This window comes from Hyla sarda, unplaced genomic scaffold (assembly GCF_029499605.1).
Source record: "Hyla sarda isolate aHylSar1 unplaced genomic scaffold, aHylSar1.hap1 scaffold_583, whole genome shotgun sequence".
NCBI classification, from domain to species: Eukaryota; Metazoa; Chordata; class Amphibia; order Anura; family Hylidae; genus Hyla; species Hyla sarda.
In genome coordinates, this window is record NW_026610596.1 from 143,264 (window position 1) to 166,177 (window position 22,914).

Here is a 22,914-nt window from a genome sequence, read left to right on the forward strand (position 1 = left end):
TACAGTCCTGGGTATAAATAGATCATGGAGAGATCTCTGTACTGTCCTGATATATTATATATATATATATATATATTATATCACCTCCTTGTTATATATACAGTCCTGGATATAAATAGATCATGGAGAGATCTCTGTACTGTCCTGATATATTATATATATATATTATATCACCTCCTTGTTATATATACAGTCCTGGGTATAAATAGATCATGGAGAGAGCTCTGTACTGTCCTGATATATTATATATATTATTAGGTCACCTCCTTGTTATATATACAGTCCTGGGTATAAATAGATCATGGAGAGATCTCTGTACTGTCCTGATATATTATATATATATTATATCACCTCCTTGTTATATATACAGTCCTGGGTATAAATAGATCATGGAGAGATCTCTGTACTGTCCTGATATATTATATATATTATTAGGTCTCCTCCTTGCTATATATACAGTCCTGGGTATAAATAGATCATGGAGAGATCTCTGTACTGTCCTGATATATTATATATTATTAGGTCACCTCCTTGTTATATATACAGTCCTGGGTATAAATAGATCATGGAGAGATCTCTGTACTGTCCTGATATATTATATATATATTATTAGGTCACCTCCTTGTTATATATACAGTCCTGGGTATAAATAGATCATGGAGAGATCTCTGTACTGTCCTGATATATTATATATATTATTAGGTCACCTCCTTGTTATATATACAGTCCTGGGTATAAATAGATCATGGAGAGATCTCTGTACTGTCCTGATATATTATATATATTATTAGGTGACCTCCTTGTTATATATACAGTCCTGGGTATAGATCATGGAGAGATCTCTGTACTGTCCTGATATATTATATATATATTATATCACCTCCTTGTTATATATACAGTCCTGGGTATAAATAGATCATGGAGAGATCTCTGTACTGTCCTGATATATTATATATATTATTAGGTCACCTCCTTGTTATATATACAGTCCTGGGTATAAATAGATCATGGAGAGATCTCTGTACTGTCCTGATATATTATATATATATTATGTCACCTCCTTATTATATATACAGTCCTGGGTATAAATAGATCATGGAGAGATCTCTGTACTGTCCTGATATATTATATATATTATTAGGTCACCTCCTTGTTATATATACAGTCCTGGGTATAAATAGATCATGGAGAAATCTCTGTACTGTCCTGATATATTATATATATATATATATATATATATATTATTAGTCACCTCCTTGTTATATACACAGTCCTGGGTATAAATAGATCATGGAGAGATCTCTGTACTGTCCTGATATATTATATATATATTATTAGGTCACCTCCTTGTTATATATACAGTCCTGGGTATAAATAGATCATGGAGAGATCTCTGTACTGTCCTGATATATTATATATATATTATTAGGTCACCCCGTTGTTATATATACAGTCCTGGGTATAAATAGATCATGGAGAGATCTCTGTACTGTCCTGATATATTATATATATTATTAGGTCACCTCCTTGTTATATATATAGTCCTGGGTATAAATAGATCATGGAGAGATCTCTGTACTGCCCTGATATATTATATATATTAATAGGTCACCTCCTTGTTATATATACAGTCCTGGGTATAAATAGATCAAGGAGAGATCTCTGTACTGTCCTGATATATTATATATATTATTAGGTCACCTCCTTGTTATATATACAGTCCTGGTGTAAATAGATCATGAGAGATCTCTGTACTGTCCTGATATATTATATATATTATTAGGTCACCTCCTTGTATATATACAGTCCTGGTATAAATAGATCATGAGAGATCTCTGTACTGTCCTGATATATTATATTATTATTAGGTCTCCTCCTTGTTATATATACAGTCCTGGGTATAAATAGATCATGGAGAGATCTCTGTACTGTCCTGATATATTATATATTATTATTAGGTCACCTCCTTTTTATATATACAGTCCTGGGTATAAATAGATCATGGAGAGATCTCTGTACTGTCCTGATATATATACAGTCCTGGGTATAAATAGATCATGGAGAGATCTCTGTACGGTCCCTGATATATTTATACATAGTTATTAGGTCGCCCCCTAATCCTTCTTTTTTCTAAACTAAATAACCCTAATTCTGATAATCTTTCTGGGTACTGTAGTCCTCACATTCCCCGTATTACTCTGGTTTCCCGTCTTTGAACCCTCTCCAGCTCCACTATATCTTTCTTTTACACTGGTGCCCAGTACTGTACACAGTATTCTATGTGTGGTCTGACCAGTACTGTACACAGTATTCTATGTGTGATCTGACCAGTACTGTACACAGTATTCTATGTGTGGTCTGACCAGTACTGTACACAGTATTCTATGTGTGGTCTGACCAGTACTGTACACAGTATTCTATGTGCGGTCTGATCAGTACTGTACATTTTATTCTATGTGTGGTCTGACCAGTACTGTACACAGTATTCTATGTGTGGTCTGACTAGTACTGTACACAGTATTCTATGTGTGGTCTGACTAGTACTGTACACAGTATTCTATGTGTGGTCTGACCAGTACTATGCACAGTATTCTATGTGTGGTCTTACCAGTACTGTACACAGTATTCTATGTGTGGTGTGACCAGTACTGTACACAGTATTCTATGTGTGATCTGACCAGTACTGTACACAGTATTCTATGTGTGGTGTGACCAGTACTGTACACAGTATTCTATGTGTGGTCTGATCAGTACTGTACATTTTATTCTATGTGTGGTCTGACCAGTACTGTACACAGTATTCTATGTGGGGTCTGACCAGTACTGTACACAGTATTCTATGTGTGGTCTGACCAGTACTGTACACAGTATTCTATGTGTGATCTGACCAGTACTGTACACAGTATTCTATGTGTGGTCTGACCAGTACTGTACACAGTATTCCATGTGTGATCTGACCAGTACTATGCACAGTATTCTATGTGTGGTCTGACCAGTACTGTACATTTTATTCTATGTGTGGTCTGACCAGTACTGTACACAGTATTCTATGTGTGGTCTGATCAGTACTGTACATTTTATTCTATGTGTGGTCTGACCAGTACTGTACACAGTATTCTATGTGGGGTCTGACCAGTACTGTACACAGTATTCTATGTGTGGTCTGACCAGTACTGTACACAGTATTCTATGTGCGGTCTGACCAGTACTGTACACAGTATTCTATGTGCGGTCTGACCAGTACTGTACACAGTATTCTATGTGTGGTCTGACCAGTACTGTACACAGTATTCTATGTGTGGACTGACCAGTACTGTACACAGTATTCTATGTGTGATCTGACCAGTACTGTACACAGTATTCTATGTGTGGTCTAACCAGTACTGTACACAGTATTCTATGTGTGGTCTGACCAGTACTGTACACAGTATTCTATGTGTGATCTGACCAGTACTGTACACAGTATTCTATGTGTGGTCTGACCAGTACTGTACATTGTATTCTATATGTGGTCTGACCAGTACTGTACACAGTATTCTATGTATGGTTTGATCAGTACTGTACACTGTATTCTATGTGTGGTCTGACCAGTACTGTACACAGTATTCTATGTGTGGTCTGACTAGTACTGTGCACAGTATTCTATGTGTGGTCTGACCAGTACTATGCACAGTATTCTATGTGTGGTCTGACCAGTACTGCACACAGTATTCTATGTGTGGTCTGACTAGTACTGTGCACAGTATTCTATGTGTGGTCTGACCAGTACTGTACACAGTATTCCATGTGTGGTCTGACCAGTACTGTACACAGTATTCTATGTGTGGTCTGACTAGTACTGTACACAGTATTCTATGTGTGGTCTGACCAGTACTGTACACAGTATTCTATGTGTGGTCTGACTAGTACTGTACACAGTATTCTATGTGTGGTCTGACCAGTACTGTACACAGTATTCTATGTGTGGTCTGATCACTACTGTACACTGTATTCTATATGTGGTCTGACTAGTACTGTGCACAGTATTCTATGTGTGGTCTGACCAGTACTGTACACAGTATTCTATGTGTGGTCTGACCAGTACTGTATACAGTATTCTATGTGTGGTCTGACCAGTACTGAACACAGTATTCTATGTGTGGTCTGACTAGTACTGTGCACAGTATTCTATGTGTGGTCTGACTAGTACTGTACACAGTATTCTAGGTGTGGTCGGACTAGCACTGTGCACAGTATTCTATGTGTGGTCTGACCAGTACTGTACATATTATTCTATGTGAGGTCTGACCAGTACTGTGCACAGTATTCTATGTGTGGTCTGATCACTACTGTACACTGTATTCTATATGTGGTCTGACTAGTACTGTGCACAGTATTCTATGTGTGGTCTGACCAGTACTGTACACAGTATTCTATGTGTGGTCTGACCAGTACTGTATACAGTATTCTATGTGTGGTCTGACCAGTACTGAACACAGTATTCTATGTGTGGTCTGACTAGTACTGTGCACAGTATTCTATGTGTGGTCTGACTAGTACTGTACACAGTATTCTAGGTGTGGTCTGACTAGCACTGTGCACAGTATTCTATGTGTGGTCTGACCAGTACTGTACATATTATTCTATGTGAGGTCTGACCAGTACTGTGCACAGTATTCTATGTGTGGTCTGACCAGTACTGTGCACAGTATTCTATGTGTGGTCTGACCAGTACTGTGCACAGTATTCTATGTGTGGTCTGACCAGTACTGTACACAGTATTCTATGTGTGGTCTGACCAGTACTGTACACAGTATTCTATGTGTGGTCTGACTAGTACTGTGCACAGTATTCTATGTGTGGTCTGACTAGTAGTGTGCACAGTATTCTATGTGTGGTCTGACCAGTACTGTACACAGTATTCTATGTGTGGTCTGATCAGTACTGTACATTTTATTCTATGTGTGGTCTGACCAGTACTGTACACAGTATTCTATGTGGGGTCTGACCAGTACTGTACATATTATTCTATGTGTGGTCTGACCAGTAGTGTGCACAGTATTCTATGTGTGGTCTGACCAGTACTGTGCACAGTATTCTATGTGTGGTCTGACCAGTACTGTACACAGTATTCTATGTGTGGTCTGACCAGTACTGTACACAGTATTCTATGTGTGGTCTGACTAGTACTGTGCACAGTATTCTATGTGTGGTCTGACTAGTAGTGTGCACAGTATTCTATGTGTGGTCTGACCAGTACTGTACACAGTATTCTATGTGTGGTCTGATCAGTACTGTACATTTTATTCTATGTGTGGTCTGACCAGTACTGTACACAGTATTCTATGTGGGGTCTGACCAGTACTGTACATATTATTCTATGTGTGGTCTGACTAGTAGTGTGCACAGTATTCTATGTGTGGTCTGACCAGTACTATACACAGTATTCTCTGTGTGGTCTGACCAGTACTGTACACAGTATTCTATGTGAGGTCTGACCAGTACTGTACACAGTATTCTATGTGTGGTCTGACTAGTACTGTGCACAGTATTCTATGTGTGGTCTGACTAGTACTGTGCACAGTATTCTATGTGTGGTCTGACTAGTACTGTGCACAGTATTCTATGTGTGGTCTGACTAGTAGTGTGCACAGTATTCTATGTGTGGTCTGACCAGTACTGTACACAGTATTCTATGTGTGGTCTTACCAGTACTGTACACAGTATTCTATGTGTGGTCTGACCAGTACTGTACACAGTATTCTATGTGTGGTCTGACCAGTACTGTACACAGTATTCTATGTGTGGTCTGACTAGTACTGTGCACAGTATTCTATGTGTGGTCTGACTAGTACTGTGCACAGTATTCTATGTGTGGTCTGACTAGTACTGTGCACAGTATTCTATGTGTGGTCTGACTAGTGATTAGACCTCGGCCACACTCAGTGGTTCTCTTCCTGCAGTATCTCTTGATTGGGGATCTATAATTAAAAGGATCCATGGGGAAAGAGGCATCTATAGGATCTGTGGGATATGAGGGATCTATAGGATCTGTGGGATATGAGGGATCTATGGGATCTTTAGGATCTGTGGGATATGAGGGATCTATGGGATCTGTGGGATATGAGGGATCTATGGGATCTATGGGATCTATAAGATCTGTGGGATATGGGGGATCTATGGGATCTATAGGATCTGTGGGATATGAGGGATCTATGGGATCTTTAGGATCTGTGGGATATGAGGGATCTATAGGATCTGTGGGATATGAGGGATCTATGGGATCTATAGGATCTGTGGGATATGAGGGATCTATGGGATCTATAGGATCTGTGAGATATGAGGGATCTATGGGATCTTTAGGATCTGTGGGATATGAGGGATCTATAGGATCTGTGGGATATGAGGGATCTATGGGATCTATAGGATCTGTGGGATATGGTGATGGGATCTAATGTTCCTGCCATTTCTCACAGTGACCCTAATGTTTCTATACTTCTGTATATTTTTGTAACAGGACAAAGTGTAGAGATTCCGGGGTTTGATATCCGCGGGTTATTACCGCAGCAGCTGGACAGATACTTCCGGTATAACGGGTCACTCACCACCCCGCCATGCTTCCAAACCGTCAACTGGACTATCTTCAACCAGACCATTCTACTGTCTGCAAAACAGGTAGAGAACCTGTGATCCTAACCCTATACTCTAATCCTTTCCCCTTGACTATAATCCTTATCCCCAGACTATAATCCTTATCCAAGACAGTAATCCTCATCCTAAACTCATTTTCCAAAAAATCTAAACACGAGTGGACCCACAGCGTATTTTAAGCTACAGAACCGCCGCTGAAGGACCGCTGCATGGTGGCTTTATATGTGCCTGCTCGGAGCGGCAGTACGCCGCTATGAGCAGACACACTGCTATGTGCGAGTCGCAGAATGCATGCGCAGTATACTCTCACATTGCAGCTGCTCTCTGCATAGCCCATGGAGCAGGGGGAGCGCCCGCGATGTGTGCGAGTACACTGTGCATGCGCGGCTACTCGCACATCGCCTCAGTGTGTCTGCTCGTAGCGGCGTATTGCCACTCTGAGCAGGCACATGTAAAGCCACCATGCAGCGGTCCTTCAGCAGCGGTTCTGCAGCTTAAAATACTTTGTGGGTCCGCTCGTGTGAACGTACCCTAATAAGCAGTTCCCAAAACTTTAATCCTTATGTAAACTCCAATCCCCCAAACACTTTTCTTTACCCATAACACTAATCCTTACTTGAAACCAACTCTAATACTTACCTTGAACTTTAAACTGTAATGTTTACCCTAAGTTGTTGTTCTTACCCCCAATACATATCCTTATCCCAACAATAACCCTTAACTATAATCCTTACCTATAAGTCATTCATACAACAGACACTAATCCTTACTCCAAACTATAATACCTACCCTAAACCCTAATCCTTACTACAATTTATAATCCTTACCACAAATTCTAACCCTTATCCCAACAATGATCTTTACACTGACTTATCTTCGTGCAAACTGTGAAATGTACCCCAAAATAATCCTTACACGAAGCTATAATACTCAGCTCAACATTAGTGCTAACCGCAAACTAGAATTATTGCCCCAGCACTAATCCTTACACCAAACTCTAATCCTTACCTGAACACTAATGCTACGTCCAGCGCACCATCCAGACATGCTGGCCAGGAGTGCTGTCCTTCTCCGCCTTCCTCAGCCGGTGGGGCCAGGATTCGCATCAGGGGATGCGCCCTTGTGTGAATCCCAGCCAGTCACTCACCTCTGCTCTCTGCTGTCCATTCCATCCTCTCGCATCGCCGGTGAGCATGCCCCCCGCCCCCTAGGGCGTGCGCGTGCCAGAGATCTCAGATTTAAAGGGCCAGTGCACCCATAATTATGACATACACCTGCATCTTTTCTAGAAGTAACAGCACCTCCCACTAACCCAAGCCGGATCATTGTTGCCTTAGTGCCCTAGTGAAAGCGTTTGTAGTCTTGTCTTGCTGGTTCCTAACCCCATTGTTCCGTGACCTGACCCTGCTCCTGTGCTGCCTGCCTATTTACCTTCTGCTACATTCTTGACTTTGCACTTGTGCCGCCTGCCCTGACCTTCTGCTATCCTGACCACGTGTTGCCGTATCCCTCCTTTGCCTCGAATCTCCTTAGCCGCCTGTGTGGTCAAGTTGTGCGAGCGGTAGCGACCTGGGCGCCGCCTGCCGCAGCAAATCCATCCCGCTTTGTGGAGGGCTCTGGTGAAAACCAGCAGCACCTTAGACTCCGCTCCCTATAGTGCTATAGCCTCTTACAACTAAATCTTATCCTAAAATCTAACACAAATTATATTACTTACCTAAAGACTTCTCCTCACTCCAAACTCTAATCCTTAGAATAAAACCAGTCATTTCCCTAAACTCACATCTATACTGAATTGAAAATTTTAATGACAAAGTCTAATACTTATCCAAATTTTACTCCTTAGTTTAAACTCCATTTCGTCGCCAACACTAATACTTAAGAACTATTATAATCCTTACCCCATCGCTAATACTTATCACAAACTTTAATAAGTATCCCGACATTATTCTTACCATAAACTTTAATCCATTCCCAAATACTAATTGTTACTCTATATTCTAATCCTTGCTCCACCTCTAATCCTCACTAAAATCTCTAATCCTTACTACAAACTAATCCTTACTCCACCTCTAATCCTCACAACAAACTCCTTACTCCACCTCTAATCCTCACTACAAACTAATCCTTACCTCCCCTCTAATCCTCACTAAAATCTCAAATCCTTACCCCAACTATAATCCTTATTTTAACAATAATCCTTACCACAAACTATAGTCTTTACCACAATGATAAACCTTACCCTAAACTCTTACCCTGAACTCTTCACCCCAACATTAAGGCTTTGTCTAAACTGTAATCCTCACCCCAACAACAATCCTTACCCTAAATTCTTATCCTTACCTTTAAAACTATGATTTTGCCTAAACTGTAATCCTTACTCCACCCTAAACCTTACCTTAAACTGCAGTTTTTACCCTTAACCCAAAAGATAATCTTTACCTCAACACTATTTTTTTCCCTCAAAAGTGTAGTCATTACTCTAATCTCACTCCCAACTCTAATCTTTAGCCCAAACTGTAATGCTTAACCAAAACACTAATTCTTATCCTTATTATAATCCATACCCTAAACTCTAATTTTTACCCCAACAATAATCCTTACAGTAAACTATCATCCTTACCCTAACAATAATACTAACCTCAGCACTAATCCTTACCAGACACTGTTATATTTACCCAAGCACCAATCTTTACCTCGAAATCTAAACCTTACCACAAACTATATTAGTTACCTAAAACTAATCCTTAACCCACTCGAATTCTTAATTCAACAATAATCCTAACCCAACACTTTTTTTTTATATTTTGTGATTTCTGTAACATGTATTTATGATGGTCATAAGATGTATTATATGAATGAAATGATGTGTTATATGATGGGTATGTTGTGTTATATGAATGATATGTATTACATGATGGGTATGAGATGTATTATATCATGGGTATGAGATGTGGTATATGATGGGTATGATATGAATGATATGATGGGTATGATATGATTATGTGATGTATGATATGAGATGTATTTTATATGATGGGTATGATATTTTTGATATGATGGGTAGGATATGAGATGTATTATATGATGGTTATGAGATGTATGATATGATGGGTATGATATGATTATGGGATATATGATATGAGATGTATTTTATATGATGGGTATGATATGATTATGTGATGTATGATATGAGATGTATTTTATATGATGGGTATGATATGATTATGTGATGTATGATATGAGATGTATTTTATATGATGGGTATGATATTTTTGATATGATGGGTAGGATATGAGATGTATTATATGATGGTTATGAGATGTATGATATGATGGGTATGATATGATTATGTGATGTATGATATGAGATGTATTTTATATGATGGGTATGATATGATTATGTGATGTATGATATGAGATGTATTTTATATGATGGGTATGATATTTTTGATATGATGGGTAGGATATGAGATGTATTATATGATGGTTATGAGATGTATGATATGAATATGACATGTATTATATGATGGTTATGTAATGTATGATATGAATGATATATGTATTATATGATGGGTATGATATGTATTATATGAGATGTATGATATGAGATGTTATATGATGGTTATGTGATGTATGATATGAATATGAGATGTATTATATGATGGGTATGATATTCATATAATACATCTCATACCCATCATATAATACATCTCATTCATATCATGCATCACATAACCATCGTATAACATCTCATATCATACCACTCATATCATTCATATAATAAATCCCTTACCCATAATATAATACATCTCATATCATTCATATAATACATCTCATACCCATCATATAATACATGATATAAGATGTATTATATGATGGGTAGGAGATGTATTATATGAATATGGGATGTGTTATATGATATGAGCTGTATTATATGATATGAGATGTATTATATGAATGATATGAGATGTGTTATATGATATGAGATGTATTATATGAATGATATGAGATGTGTTATATGATATGAGATGTATTATATGATATGAGATGTATTATATGAATGATATGAGATGTGTTATATGATATGAGATGTATTATATGAATGATATGAGATGTATTATATGATATGAGATGTATTATATGAATGATATGAGATGTGTTATATGATATGAGATGTATTATATGAATGATATGAGATGTGTTATATGATATGAGATGTATTATATGATATGAGATGTATTATATGAATGATATGAGATGTGTTATATGATATGAGATGTATTATATGAATGATATGAGATGTGTTATATGATATGAGATGTATTATATGATATGAGATGTATTATATGATGGGTATGAGATGTATTATATGAGTGATATGAGATGTAGTATATGATATGAGATGTATTATATGATGGTTATGAGATGTATTATATGATGGGTATATGTATTATATGATGGGTATGAGATATATTATATAAATTATATGAGATGTGTTATATGATATGAGATGTATCATATGATGGGTATGAGATGTATTATATGAATGATATGAGATGTATGATATGAAATGTGATATATGAATGAGATGTAGTATATGATGGGTATGAGAAGTGTTATATGAATGATATGAGATGTGTTATATGATATGAGATGTATTATATGATGGTTATGTGATGTATGATATGAGATGTATTATATGGGTATGAGATGTATTATATGAATGATATGAGATGTATGATATGAAATGTGATATATGAATGAGATGTAGTATATGATGGGTATGAGATGTGTTATATGAATGATATGAGATGTGTTATATGATATGAGATGTATTATATGATGGTTATGTGATGTATGATATGAGATGTATTATATGGGTATGAGATGTATTATATGAATGATATGAGATGTATGATATGAAATGTGATATATGAATGAGATGTAGTATATGATGGGTATGAGATGTGTTATATGAATGATATGAGATGTGTTATATGATATGAGATGTATTATATGATGGTTATGTGATGTATGATATGAGATGTATTATATGGGTATGAGATGTATTATATGAATGATATGAGATGTATGATATGAAATGTGATATATGAATGAGATGTAGTATATGATGGGTATGAGATGTGTTATATGAATGATATGAGATGTGTTATATGATATGAGATGTATTATATGAATGATATGAGATGTGTTATATGATATGAGATGTATTATATGATGGTTATGTGATGTATGATATGAGATGTATTATATGGGTATGAGATGTATTATATGAATGATATGAGATGTATGATAAGAAATGTGATATATGAATGAGATGTAGTATATGATGGGTATGAGATGTGTTATATGAATGATATGAGATGTGTTATATGATATGAGATGTATTATATGATGGTTATGTGATGTATGATATGAGATGTATTATATGGGTATGAGATGTATTATATGAATGATATGAGATGTATGATATGAAATGTGATATATGAATGAGATGTAGTAAATGATGGGTATGAGATGTGTTATATGAATGATATGAGATGTGTTATATGATATGAGATGTGTTATATGAATGATATGAGATGTGTTATATGATATGAGATGTATTATATGATGGTTATGTGATGTATGATATGAGATGTATTATATGGGTATGAGATGTATTATATGAATGATATGAGATGTATGATATGAAATGTGATATATGAATGAGATGTAGTATATGATGGGTATGAGATGTGTTATATGAATGATATGAGATGTGTTATATGATATGAGATGTATTATATGATGGTTATGTGATGTATGATATGAGATGTATTATATGGGTATGAGATGTATTATATGAATGATATGAGATGTATGATATGAAATGTGATATATGAATGAGATGTAGTATATGATGGGTATGAGATGTGTTATATGAATGATATGAGATGTGTTATATGATATGAGATGTATTATATGATGGTTATGTGATGTATGATATGAGATGTATTATATGGGTATGAGATGTATTATATGAATGATATGAGATGTATGATATGAAATGTGATATATGAATGAGATGTAGTATATGATGGGTATGAGATGTGTTATATGATTATGTTTGATATGAATATGAGATGTATTATATGATGGTTATGTGATGTATGATATGAGATGTATTATATGAATGATATGAGATGTATTATATGATGGTTATGTGATGTATGATATGAGACTTATTATATGAATGATATGAGATGTATGATATGAAATGTGATATATGAATGAGATGTAGTATATGATGGGTATGAGATGTGTTATATGAATGATATGAGATGTATGATATGATATAAGATGTATTATATAAATGATATGAGATGTATTATATGATGGTTATGTGATGTATGATATGAGATGTATGATATGAAATGTGATATATGAATGAGATGTAGTATATGATGGGTATGAGATGTGTTATATGATTATGTTTGATATGAATATGAGATGTATTATATGATGGTTATGTGATGTATGATATGAGATGTATTATATGATATGAGATGTGTTATATGATATGAGATGTATTATATGATGGTTATGTGATGTATGATATGAGATGTATTATATGAATGATATGAGATGTATGATATGAAATGTGATATATGAATGAGATGTAGTATATGATGGGTATGAGATGTGTTATATGATTATGTTTGATATGAATATGAGATGTATTATATGATGGTTATGTGATGTATGATATGAGATGTATTATATGATATGAGATGTGTTATATGATATGAGATGTATTATATGATGGTTATGTGATGTATGATATGAGATGTATTATATGAATGATATGAGATGTATGATATGAAATGTGATATATGAATGAGATGTAGTATATGATGGGTATGAGATGTGTTATATGATTATGTTTGATATGAATATGAGATGTATTATATGATTGATTAATATAAAATATCTGGTATAATAAAGTGCATTAGACTCAGGGAGGGATTAGCAGATGACATTTTATATCGTAATAACTTAATATAATAGATTTGGGTAACAGTGCAGCCTGGGATGTGACGTCCTCTGGTAATGCCAGGCTCTGCCAGTAGATGGCGCCGTTCACACACAATATCTAATGCTGGATTCTGTGTAATGTACAGATCCCATCCACAGCCCAGGTGTCACACAGAGGCGGCATTATTTCCTGTGCTCTGTACCGCCATATAATAACACATCATACTATAATCCTGTCCTTATGTGGAGCGGTCCCTGGACTCTCCCTATAAGGCTGTGCTGAGGATGTGTAGAGAGCAGAACTCTCAGTACTTTATAAGGAGATCTCCTGGGGCCACATGTACAGTGTAGAAGTCATCAGGGGGGATGTATGGGGCGGTAATATATGTGTGAGGCCGACCCTGAGACCTAACCCAAAAGTACAGACACATTCCAGGGTCCTACAGGAAACTCCATAAAGCCTAGCAATCCCATACTCACTGCAGATGTCATTACAAGAACGATTCTAATACCATACAGTGCACGCCATATGGTGCACCCAACATAGTGCCATACGGTGCACCCAACATAGTGCCATACGGTGCACCCAACATAGTGCCAAACGGTGCACCCAACATAGTGCCATACAGTGCACCCAACATAGTGCCATACAGTGCACCCAACATAGTGCCAAACGGTGCACCCAACATAGTGCCATACAGTGCACCCAACATAGTGCCATACAGTGCACCCAACATAGTGCCATACAGTGCACCCAACATAGTGCCAAACTGTGCACCCAACATAGTGCCATACAGTGCACCCAACATAGGGCCATACGGTGCACCCAACATAGTGCCATACGGTGCACCCAACATAGTGCCAAACGGTGCACCCAACATAGTGCCATACAGTGCACCCAACATAGTGCCATACGGTGCACCCAACATAGTGCCATACAGTGCACCCAACATAGTGCCAAACGGTGCACCCAACATAGTGCCATACGGTGCACCCAACATAGTGCCATACGGTGCACCCAACATAGTGCCATACGGTGCACCCAACATAGTGCCATACGGTGCACCCAACATAGTGCCATACGGTGCACCCAACATAGTGCTATACGGTGCACCCAACATAGTGCCATAAAGTGCACCCAGCATAGGGCCATACGGTGCCCCCAGGTTAGCGCCACACGGTGCCCCCAGCATAGGGCCACACGGTGCCCCCAGCATAGGGCCACACGGTGCCCCCAGCATAGCGCCACACGGTGCCCCCAGCATAGGGCCACACGGTGCCCCCAGCATAGGGCCACACGGTGCCCCCAGCTTAGCGCCACACGGTGCCCCCAGCATAGCGCCACACGGTGCCCCCAGCATAGGGCCACACGGTGCCCCCAGCATAGGGCCACACGGTGCCCCCAGCATAGGGCCACACGGTGCCCCCAGCATAGGGCCACACGGTGCCCCCAGCATAGCGCCACGCGGTGCCCCCAGCATAGCGCCACACGGTGCCCCCAGCATAGCGCCACACGGTGCCCCCAGCATAGCGCCACACGGTGCCCCCAGCATAGGGCCACACGGTGCCCCCAGCATAGGGCCACACGGTGCCCCCAGCATAGGGCCACACGGTGCCCCCAGCATAGCGCCACACGGTGCCCCCAGCATAGGGCCACACGGTGCCCCCAGCTTAGCGCCACACGGTGCCCCCAGCATAGCGCCACACGGTGCCCCCAGCATAGGGCCACACGGTGCCCCCAGCATAGGGCCACACGGTGCCCCCAGCATAGGGCCACACGGTGCCCCCAGCATAGGGCCACACGGTGCCCCCAGCATAGCGCCACGCGGTGCCCCCAGCATAGCGCCACACGGTGCCCCCAGCATAGCGCCACATGGTGCCCCCAGCATAGCGCCACACGGTGCCCCCAGCATAGCGCCACACGGTGCCCCCAGCATAGCGCCACACGGTGCCCCCAGCATAGCGCCACACGATTGCATCCACCAAAGTCAAATACAGTGCACCCTATATAGTGACATACAGGGTGCCCAATGTAGCGCCATATAGTTAATTATAGAGATTAGTAATAACCCCTAGAAAGTAAATCCCCTCCCAGTAATAGTATGAAGGCCTCATGGCCCCACTCACTGCTCCCTCTGGTCTCCTGTAGGTGGCGGTATTGGAGGACACCATCCACTTTGACCACGACCACCTCCTGCAGATGAACTTCAGAGATCCGCAGCCCCTGAATGGACGTCGTGTGTTCTCCAGCTTCAGGGGTCCGGTCGGGGGCAGGAAGGCGGCTGGAGCAGGTGACCGATTCCTAGTAAATCATAGGAGTGATGGAAACCGAAAAAAATAATTCTATAATGATCTATCTGTAATAATAATCAAATAATAATCAAATAATACTATATCATCTAATAATAATGATATAATGAACTCTGTAATAATCTAATAATAATACTATTAATATTCAAATAATATTATATAATCTATCTGTAATAATAATAATGATCTGTAATAATCATCTAATAATAATATAATAATGATCTGTAATAATAAAATATAATAAACATCTGTAATAATATAATTAATATAATAATAATGATCTGTAATATAATATAATAATTAGAGATGAGCGAACTTGCAGTAAATTCAATTCGTCACGAACTTCTCGGCTCGGCGGTCGCTGACTTTATCCTGTATAAATAAGTTCAGCTTTCAGGGTCTCCGGTGGCTGGAAAAGGTGGATACAGTCCTAGGAGAGTCTCCAGCCACCGGAGCACCGGAAAGCTGAACTAATTTATGCAGGAAAAGTCATCAACTGCCGAGCCGAGAAGTTCGTGATGAATCGAATTTACTGTAAGTTCGCTCATCCTTAATAATAATGATCTGCAATATTATAATACAATATATAATAATGATCTGTAATATTATAATATAAAATAATGATCTGTAATATTATAATACAATATATAATAATGATCTGTAATATTATAATATAAAATAATGATCTGTAATATTATAATACAATATAAAATAATGATCTGTAATATTATAATATAAAATAATGATCTGTAATATTATAATACAATATATAATAATGATCTGTAATATTATAATATAATATAATCTGTAATAATATAATATAATGATCTGTAATAATATAATATAATATAATGATCTGTAATAATATAATATAATCTGTAATAAAAGAATATAATGATCTGTAATAATATAATATAATATAATGATCTGTAATAATATAATATAATCTGTAATAAAAGAATATAATGATCTGTAATAATATAATATAATATAATGATCTGTAATAATATAATATAATATAATATAATCTGTAATAATATAATATAATATAATGATCTGTAATAATATAATATAATATAATCTGTAATAATATAATATAATATAATGATCGGTAATAATATAATATAATGTAATGATCTGTAATAATATAATGTAATGATCTGTAATAATATAATATAATATAATGATCGGTAATAATATAATATAATGTAATGATCTGTAATAATATAATATAATATAATCTGTAATAATATAATATAATGATCTGTAATAATATAATATAATCTGTAATGTAATGATCTGTAATGATATAATATAATGATCTGTAATAATATAATATAATATAATCTGTAATAATATAATATAATATAATGATCTGTAATAATATAATATAATCTGTAATGTAATGATCTGTAATAATATAATAGAATATAATCTGTAATAATATAATATAATGATCTGTAATAATATAATGATCTGTAATAATATAATGTAATGTAATGATCTGTAATAATATAATGTAATGTAATGATCGGTAATAATATAATATAATGTAATGATCTGTAATAATATAATGTAATGATCTGTAATAATATAATAGAATATAATCTGTAATAATATAATATAATGATCTGTAATAATATCATGATCTGTAATAATATAATATAATCTGTAATGTAATGATCTGTAATAATATAATATAATGATCTGTAATAATATAATGATCTGTAATAATATAATGTAATGTAATGATCGGTAATAATATAATATAATGTAATGATCGGTAATAATATAATATAATGTAATGATCTGTAATAATATAATATAATATAATGTAATCTGTAATAATATAATATAATATAATGATCTGTAATAATATAATATAATCTGTAATGTAATGATATGTAATAATATAATATAATGATCTGTAATAATATAATGATCTGTAATAATATAATGTAATGTAATGATCGGTAATAATATAATATAATGTAATGATCGGTAATAATATAATATAATGTAATGATCGGTAATAATATAATATAATATAATGATCTGTAATAATATAATGTAATGTAATGATCGGTAATAATATAATATAATGTAATGATCGGTAATAATATAATATAATGTAATGATCGGTAATAATATAATATAATGTAATGATCTGTAATAATATAATGTAATGATCTGTAATAATATAATATAATATAATGATCTGTTATTATATAATCTGTAATAATATAATATAATATAATCTGTAATAATATAATATAATGATCGGTTATAATATAATGTAATGATCTGTAATAATATAATGTAATGATCGGTTATAATATAATGTAATGATCTGTAATAATATAATGTAATGATCGGTAATAATATAATGTAATGATCGGTAATAATATAATAGAATATAATCTGTAATATAATGTAATGATCTGTAATAATATAATAGAATATAATCTGTAATAATATAATATAATGATCTGTAATAATATAATGATCTGTAATAATATAATATAATCTGTAATGTAATGATCTGTAATAATATAATATAATCTGTAATAATATAATATAATGATCTGTAATAATATAATATAATATAATGATCTGTAATAATATAATATAATGATCTGTAATGATATAATATAATGTAATGATCTGTAATAATATAATATAATGTAATGATCTGTAATAATATAATGTAATGATCTGTAATAATATAATATAATACAATGTAATCTGTAATAATATAATATAATATAATGATCTGTAATAATATAATCTGTAATAATATAATATAATCTGTAATAATATAATATAATGATCGGTAATAATATAATATAATGTAATGATCTGTAATAATATAATGTAATGATCTGTAATAATATAATATAATCTGTAATAATATAATATAATGATCTGTAATAATATAATATAATCTGTAATAATATAATATAATGATCTGTAATAATATAATAGAATATAATCTGTAATAATATAATATAATATAATGATCTGTAATAATATAATGTAATGATCTGTAATAATATAATATAATGATCTGTAATAATATAATATAATCTGTAATAATATAATATAATGATCTGTAATAATATAATATAATATAATGATCTGTAATAATATAATATAATGATCTGTAATAATATAATAGAATATAATCTGTAATAATATAATATAATGATCTGTAATAATATAATGTAATGATCTGTAATAATATAATAGAATATAATCTGTAATAATATAATATAATGATCTGTAATAATATAATGATCTGTAATAATATAATATAATCTGTAATGTAATGATCTGTAATAATATAATATAATGATCTGTAATGATATAATATAATGATCTGTAATAATATTGTGGTATGGGGTGTGATGCAGGGCAGATGGAATTATCCTGGGGGCAGATAACATTAACCCCTTGTATTCGTGACGCCAGGGCAAGGTTTATCCTGGGCTAGGCACGGGGGGTGACAGTAGCTTTACTGTGACAGTTGGTACAGTCTATACAGTGTTGCCGGGGCCCACGGAGGTGACCAGTGACTTCAGAGACCTTAAGGGCTTGCTGGGACTTGCAGTGGACAATTTAATGCAGATTACTCTGACTTGACACTAGAGACTAGAGACTGACTAAACTGGGACTTTACTTGTAGACTTGAGGCTCCTATGACTCCTGACTCTAGGACTGAACCTCAGCAAAGACTCAGGAACTAAGAGAGAAGAGACTCCACCCAGGACTTTTATGGGGGAGACTCTGGTGGGGTCCTATTGGTCACCCTTAAGTCACATGGTCCCTGATACCTCCTGGGTAACAATCACATGACAACTCACATGTTAACCTTTCTTAAAGATACAACATTCTTATATACATAACACAGGGGATAATATACAATTACAGTGGGGGGGGCCTGCCTGACAGGACAGCAAGGGTAACAATTCTCATACTGGGCCACCACAATATAATAGTGATCTGTAATAATATAATAATCCTCATTTATTCCATCTCTCCTCGCAGCTCCTCATCCCACAGTCTCCTCTCCGGAATCTGATGTCTCCTCCGCACATGACCCTGAGCCAGGTATATATCAGGACCCCCAGACCTATATCCGGTGTGTACCCCATATGATCAGTCCGGGGTCCTATGTCCAGTGTGTACCCCATAGGATCAGTCCAGTGTGTACCCCATATGGTCAGTCTAGTGTCCTATATCCAGTGTACTATATCCAGTGTGTACCCCATAGGATCAGTCCAGTGTCCTATATCCAGTGTACTATATCCAGTGTGTACCCCATAGGATCAGTCCAGTGTCCTATATCCAGTGTGTACCCCCATAGGATCAGTCCGGTGTGTACCACATATGATCAGTCCGGGGTCCTATGTCCAGTGTGTACCCCATAGGATCAGTCCAGTGTGTACCCCATATGGTCAGTCTAGTGTCCTATATCCAGTGTACTATATCCAGTGTGTACCCCATAGGATCAGTCCAGTGTCCTATATCCAGTGTGTACCCCATAGGATCAGTCCAGTGTCCTATATCCAGTGTGTACACCATATGGTCAGTCCAGTGTGTACCCCCATAGGATCAGTCCAGTGTGTACCCCATATGGTCAGTCTAGTGTCCTATATCCAGTGTACTATATCCAATGTGTACCCCATAGGATCAGTCCAGTGTCCTATATCCAGTGTGTACCCCATAGGATCAGTCCAGTGTCCTATATCCAGTGTGTACACCATATGGTCAGTCCAGTGTGTACCCCCATAGGATCAGTCCGGTGTGTACCCCATATGATCAGTCCGGGGTCCTATGTCCAGTGTGTACCCCATAGGATCAGTCCAGTGTGTACCCCATATGGTCAGTCTAGTGTCCTATATCCAGTGTACTATATCCAGTGTGTACCCCATAGGATCAGTCCAGTGTCCTATATCCAGTGTGTACCCCATAGGATCAGTCCAGTGTCCTATATCCAGTGTGTACCCCATATGGTCAGTCTAGTGTCCTATATCCAGTGTGTACCCCATATGGTCAGTCCAGTGTCCTATATCCAGTGTGTACCCCCATATGATCAGTCCAGTGTCCTATATCCAGTGTGTACACCATATGGTCAGTCCAGTGTGTACCCCCATAGGATCAGTCCAGTGTGTACCCCATATGGTCAGTCTAGTGTCCTATATCCAGTGTACTATATCCAGTGTGTACCCCATAGGATCAGTCCAGTGTCCTATATCCAGTGTGTACACCATATGGTCAGTCCAGTGTGTACCCCCATAGGATCAGTCCAGTATGTACCCCATATGGTCAGTCCAGTGTGTACCCCATATGATCGGTCCAGTGTGTACCACATAGGATCAGTCCAGTGTCCTATATCCAGTGTGTACCACATAGGATCAGTCTAGTGTCCTATATCCAGTGTGTACCCCATATGATCAGTCCAGTGTACTATATCCAGTGTTTACCCCATAGGATCAGTCCAGTGTGTACCCCATAGGATCAGTCCAGTGTCCTATATCGAGTGTGTACCCCATATGATCAGTCCAGTGTACTATATCCAGTGTGTACCCCATATGATCAGTCCAGTGTACTATATCCAGTGTGTACCCCCATAGGATCAGTCCAGTGTCCTATATCCAGTATGTACCCCATATGATCAGTCCAGTGTACTATATCCAGTGTGTACCCCATATGATCAGTCCGGTGTACTATATCCAGTGTGTACCCCCATAGGATCAGTCCAGTGTACTATATCCAGTGTATATCCCCATAGGATCAGTCCAGTGTACTATATCCAGTGTGTACCCCATAGGATCAGTCCAGTGTCCTATATCCAGTGTGTACCCCATAGGATCAGTCCAGTGTCCTATATCCAGTGTGTACCCCATAGGATCAGTCCGGTGACCTATATCCAGTGAGTACCCCATAGGATCAGTCCAGTGTCCTATATCCAGTGTGTACCCCAAAGGATCAGTCCAGTGTACTATATCCAGTGTGTACCCCATAGGATCAGTCCAGTGTACTATATCCAGTGTGTACCCCATAGGATCAGTCCAGTGTACTATATCCAGTGTGGACCCCATAGGATCAGTCCAATGTACTATATCCAGTGTGGACCCCATATGATCAGTCCAGTGTCCTATATCCAGTGTGTACCCCATATGATCGGTCCAGTGTACTATATCCAGTGTATACCCCATAGGATCAGTCCAGTGTCCTATATCCAGTGTGTGCCCCATAGGATCAGTCCAGTGTCCTATATCCAGTGTGTACCCCATAGGATCAGTCCAGTGTCCTATATCCAGTGTGTACCCCGTAGGATCAGTCCAGTGTACTATATCCAGTGTGTACCCCATATGATCAGTCCAGTGTCCTATATCCAGTGTGTACCCCATAGGATCAGTCCAGTGTCCTATATCCAGTGTGTACCCCATAGGATCAGTCCAGTGTCCTATATCCAGTGTGTACCCCATAGGATCAGTCCAGTGTCCTATATCCAGTGTGTACCCCGTAGGATCAGTCCAGTGTACTATATCCAGTGTGTACCCCATATGATCAGTCCAGTGTCCTATATCCAGTGTGTACCCCATATGGTCAGTCCAGTGTCCTATATCCAGTGTGTACCCCCATATGATCAGTCCAGTGTCCTATATCCAGTGTGTACCCCATATGGTCAGTCCAGTGTACTATATCCAGTGTGTACCCCATAGGATAAGTCCAGTGTCCTATATCCAGTGTGTACCCCATATGATCAGTCCAGTGTACTATATCCAGTGTGTACCCCATATGATCGGTCCAGTGTGTACACCATATGATCAGTCCAGTGTGTACCCCATAGGATCAGTCCAGTGTCCTATATCCAGTGTGTACACCATATGATCAGTCCAGTGTGTACCCCATAGGATCTCCAGTG

At 37.1% G+C, this 22,914-nt stretch overlaps 1 protein-coding gene across 1 annotated transcript in view; it reads left to right on the forward strand.

The window, feature by feature from the left end:
* LOC130340277 (carbonic anhydrase 9-like) overlaps window positions 1-22,914 on the forward strand; it is a 140,588-nt gene that overhangs the window by 112,909 nt on the left and 4,765 nt on the right. Inside the window, exons 7-9 of the mRNA XM_056554166.1 lie at window positions 6,497-6,654; window positions 15,820-15,961; window positions 20,028-20,090. Coding sequence (XP_056410141.1) covers window positions 6,497-6,654; window positions 15,820-15,961; window positions 20,028-20,090 — 363 coding nt within the window. The remainder of the gene's footprint in view (window positions 1-6,496; window positions 6,655-15,819; window positions 15,962-20,027; window positions 20,091-22,914) is intronic.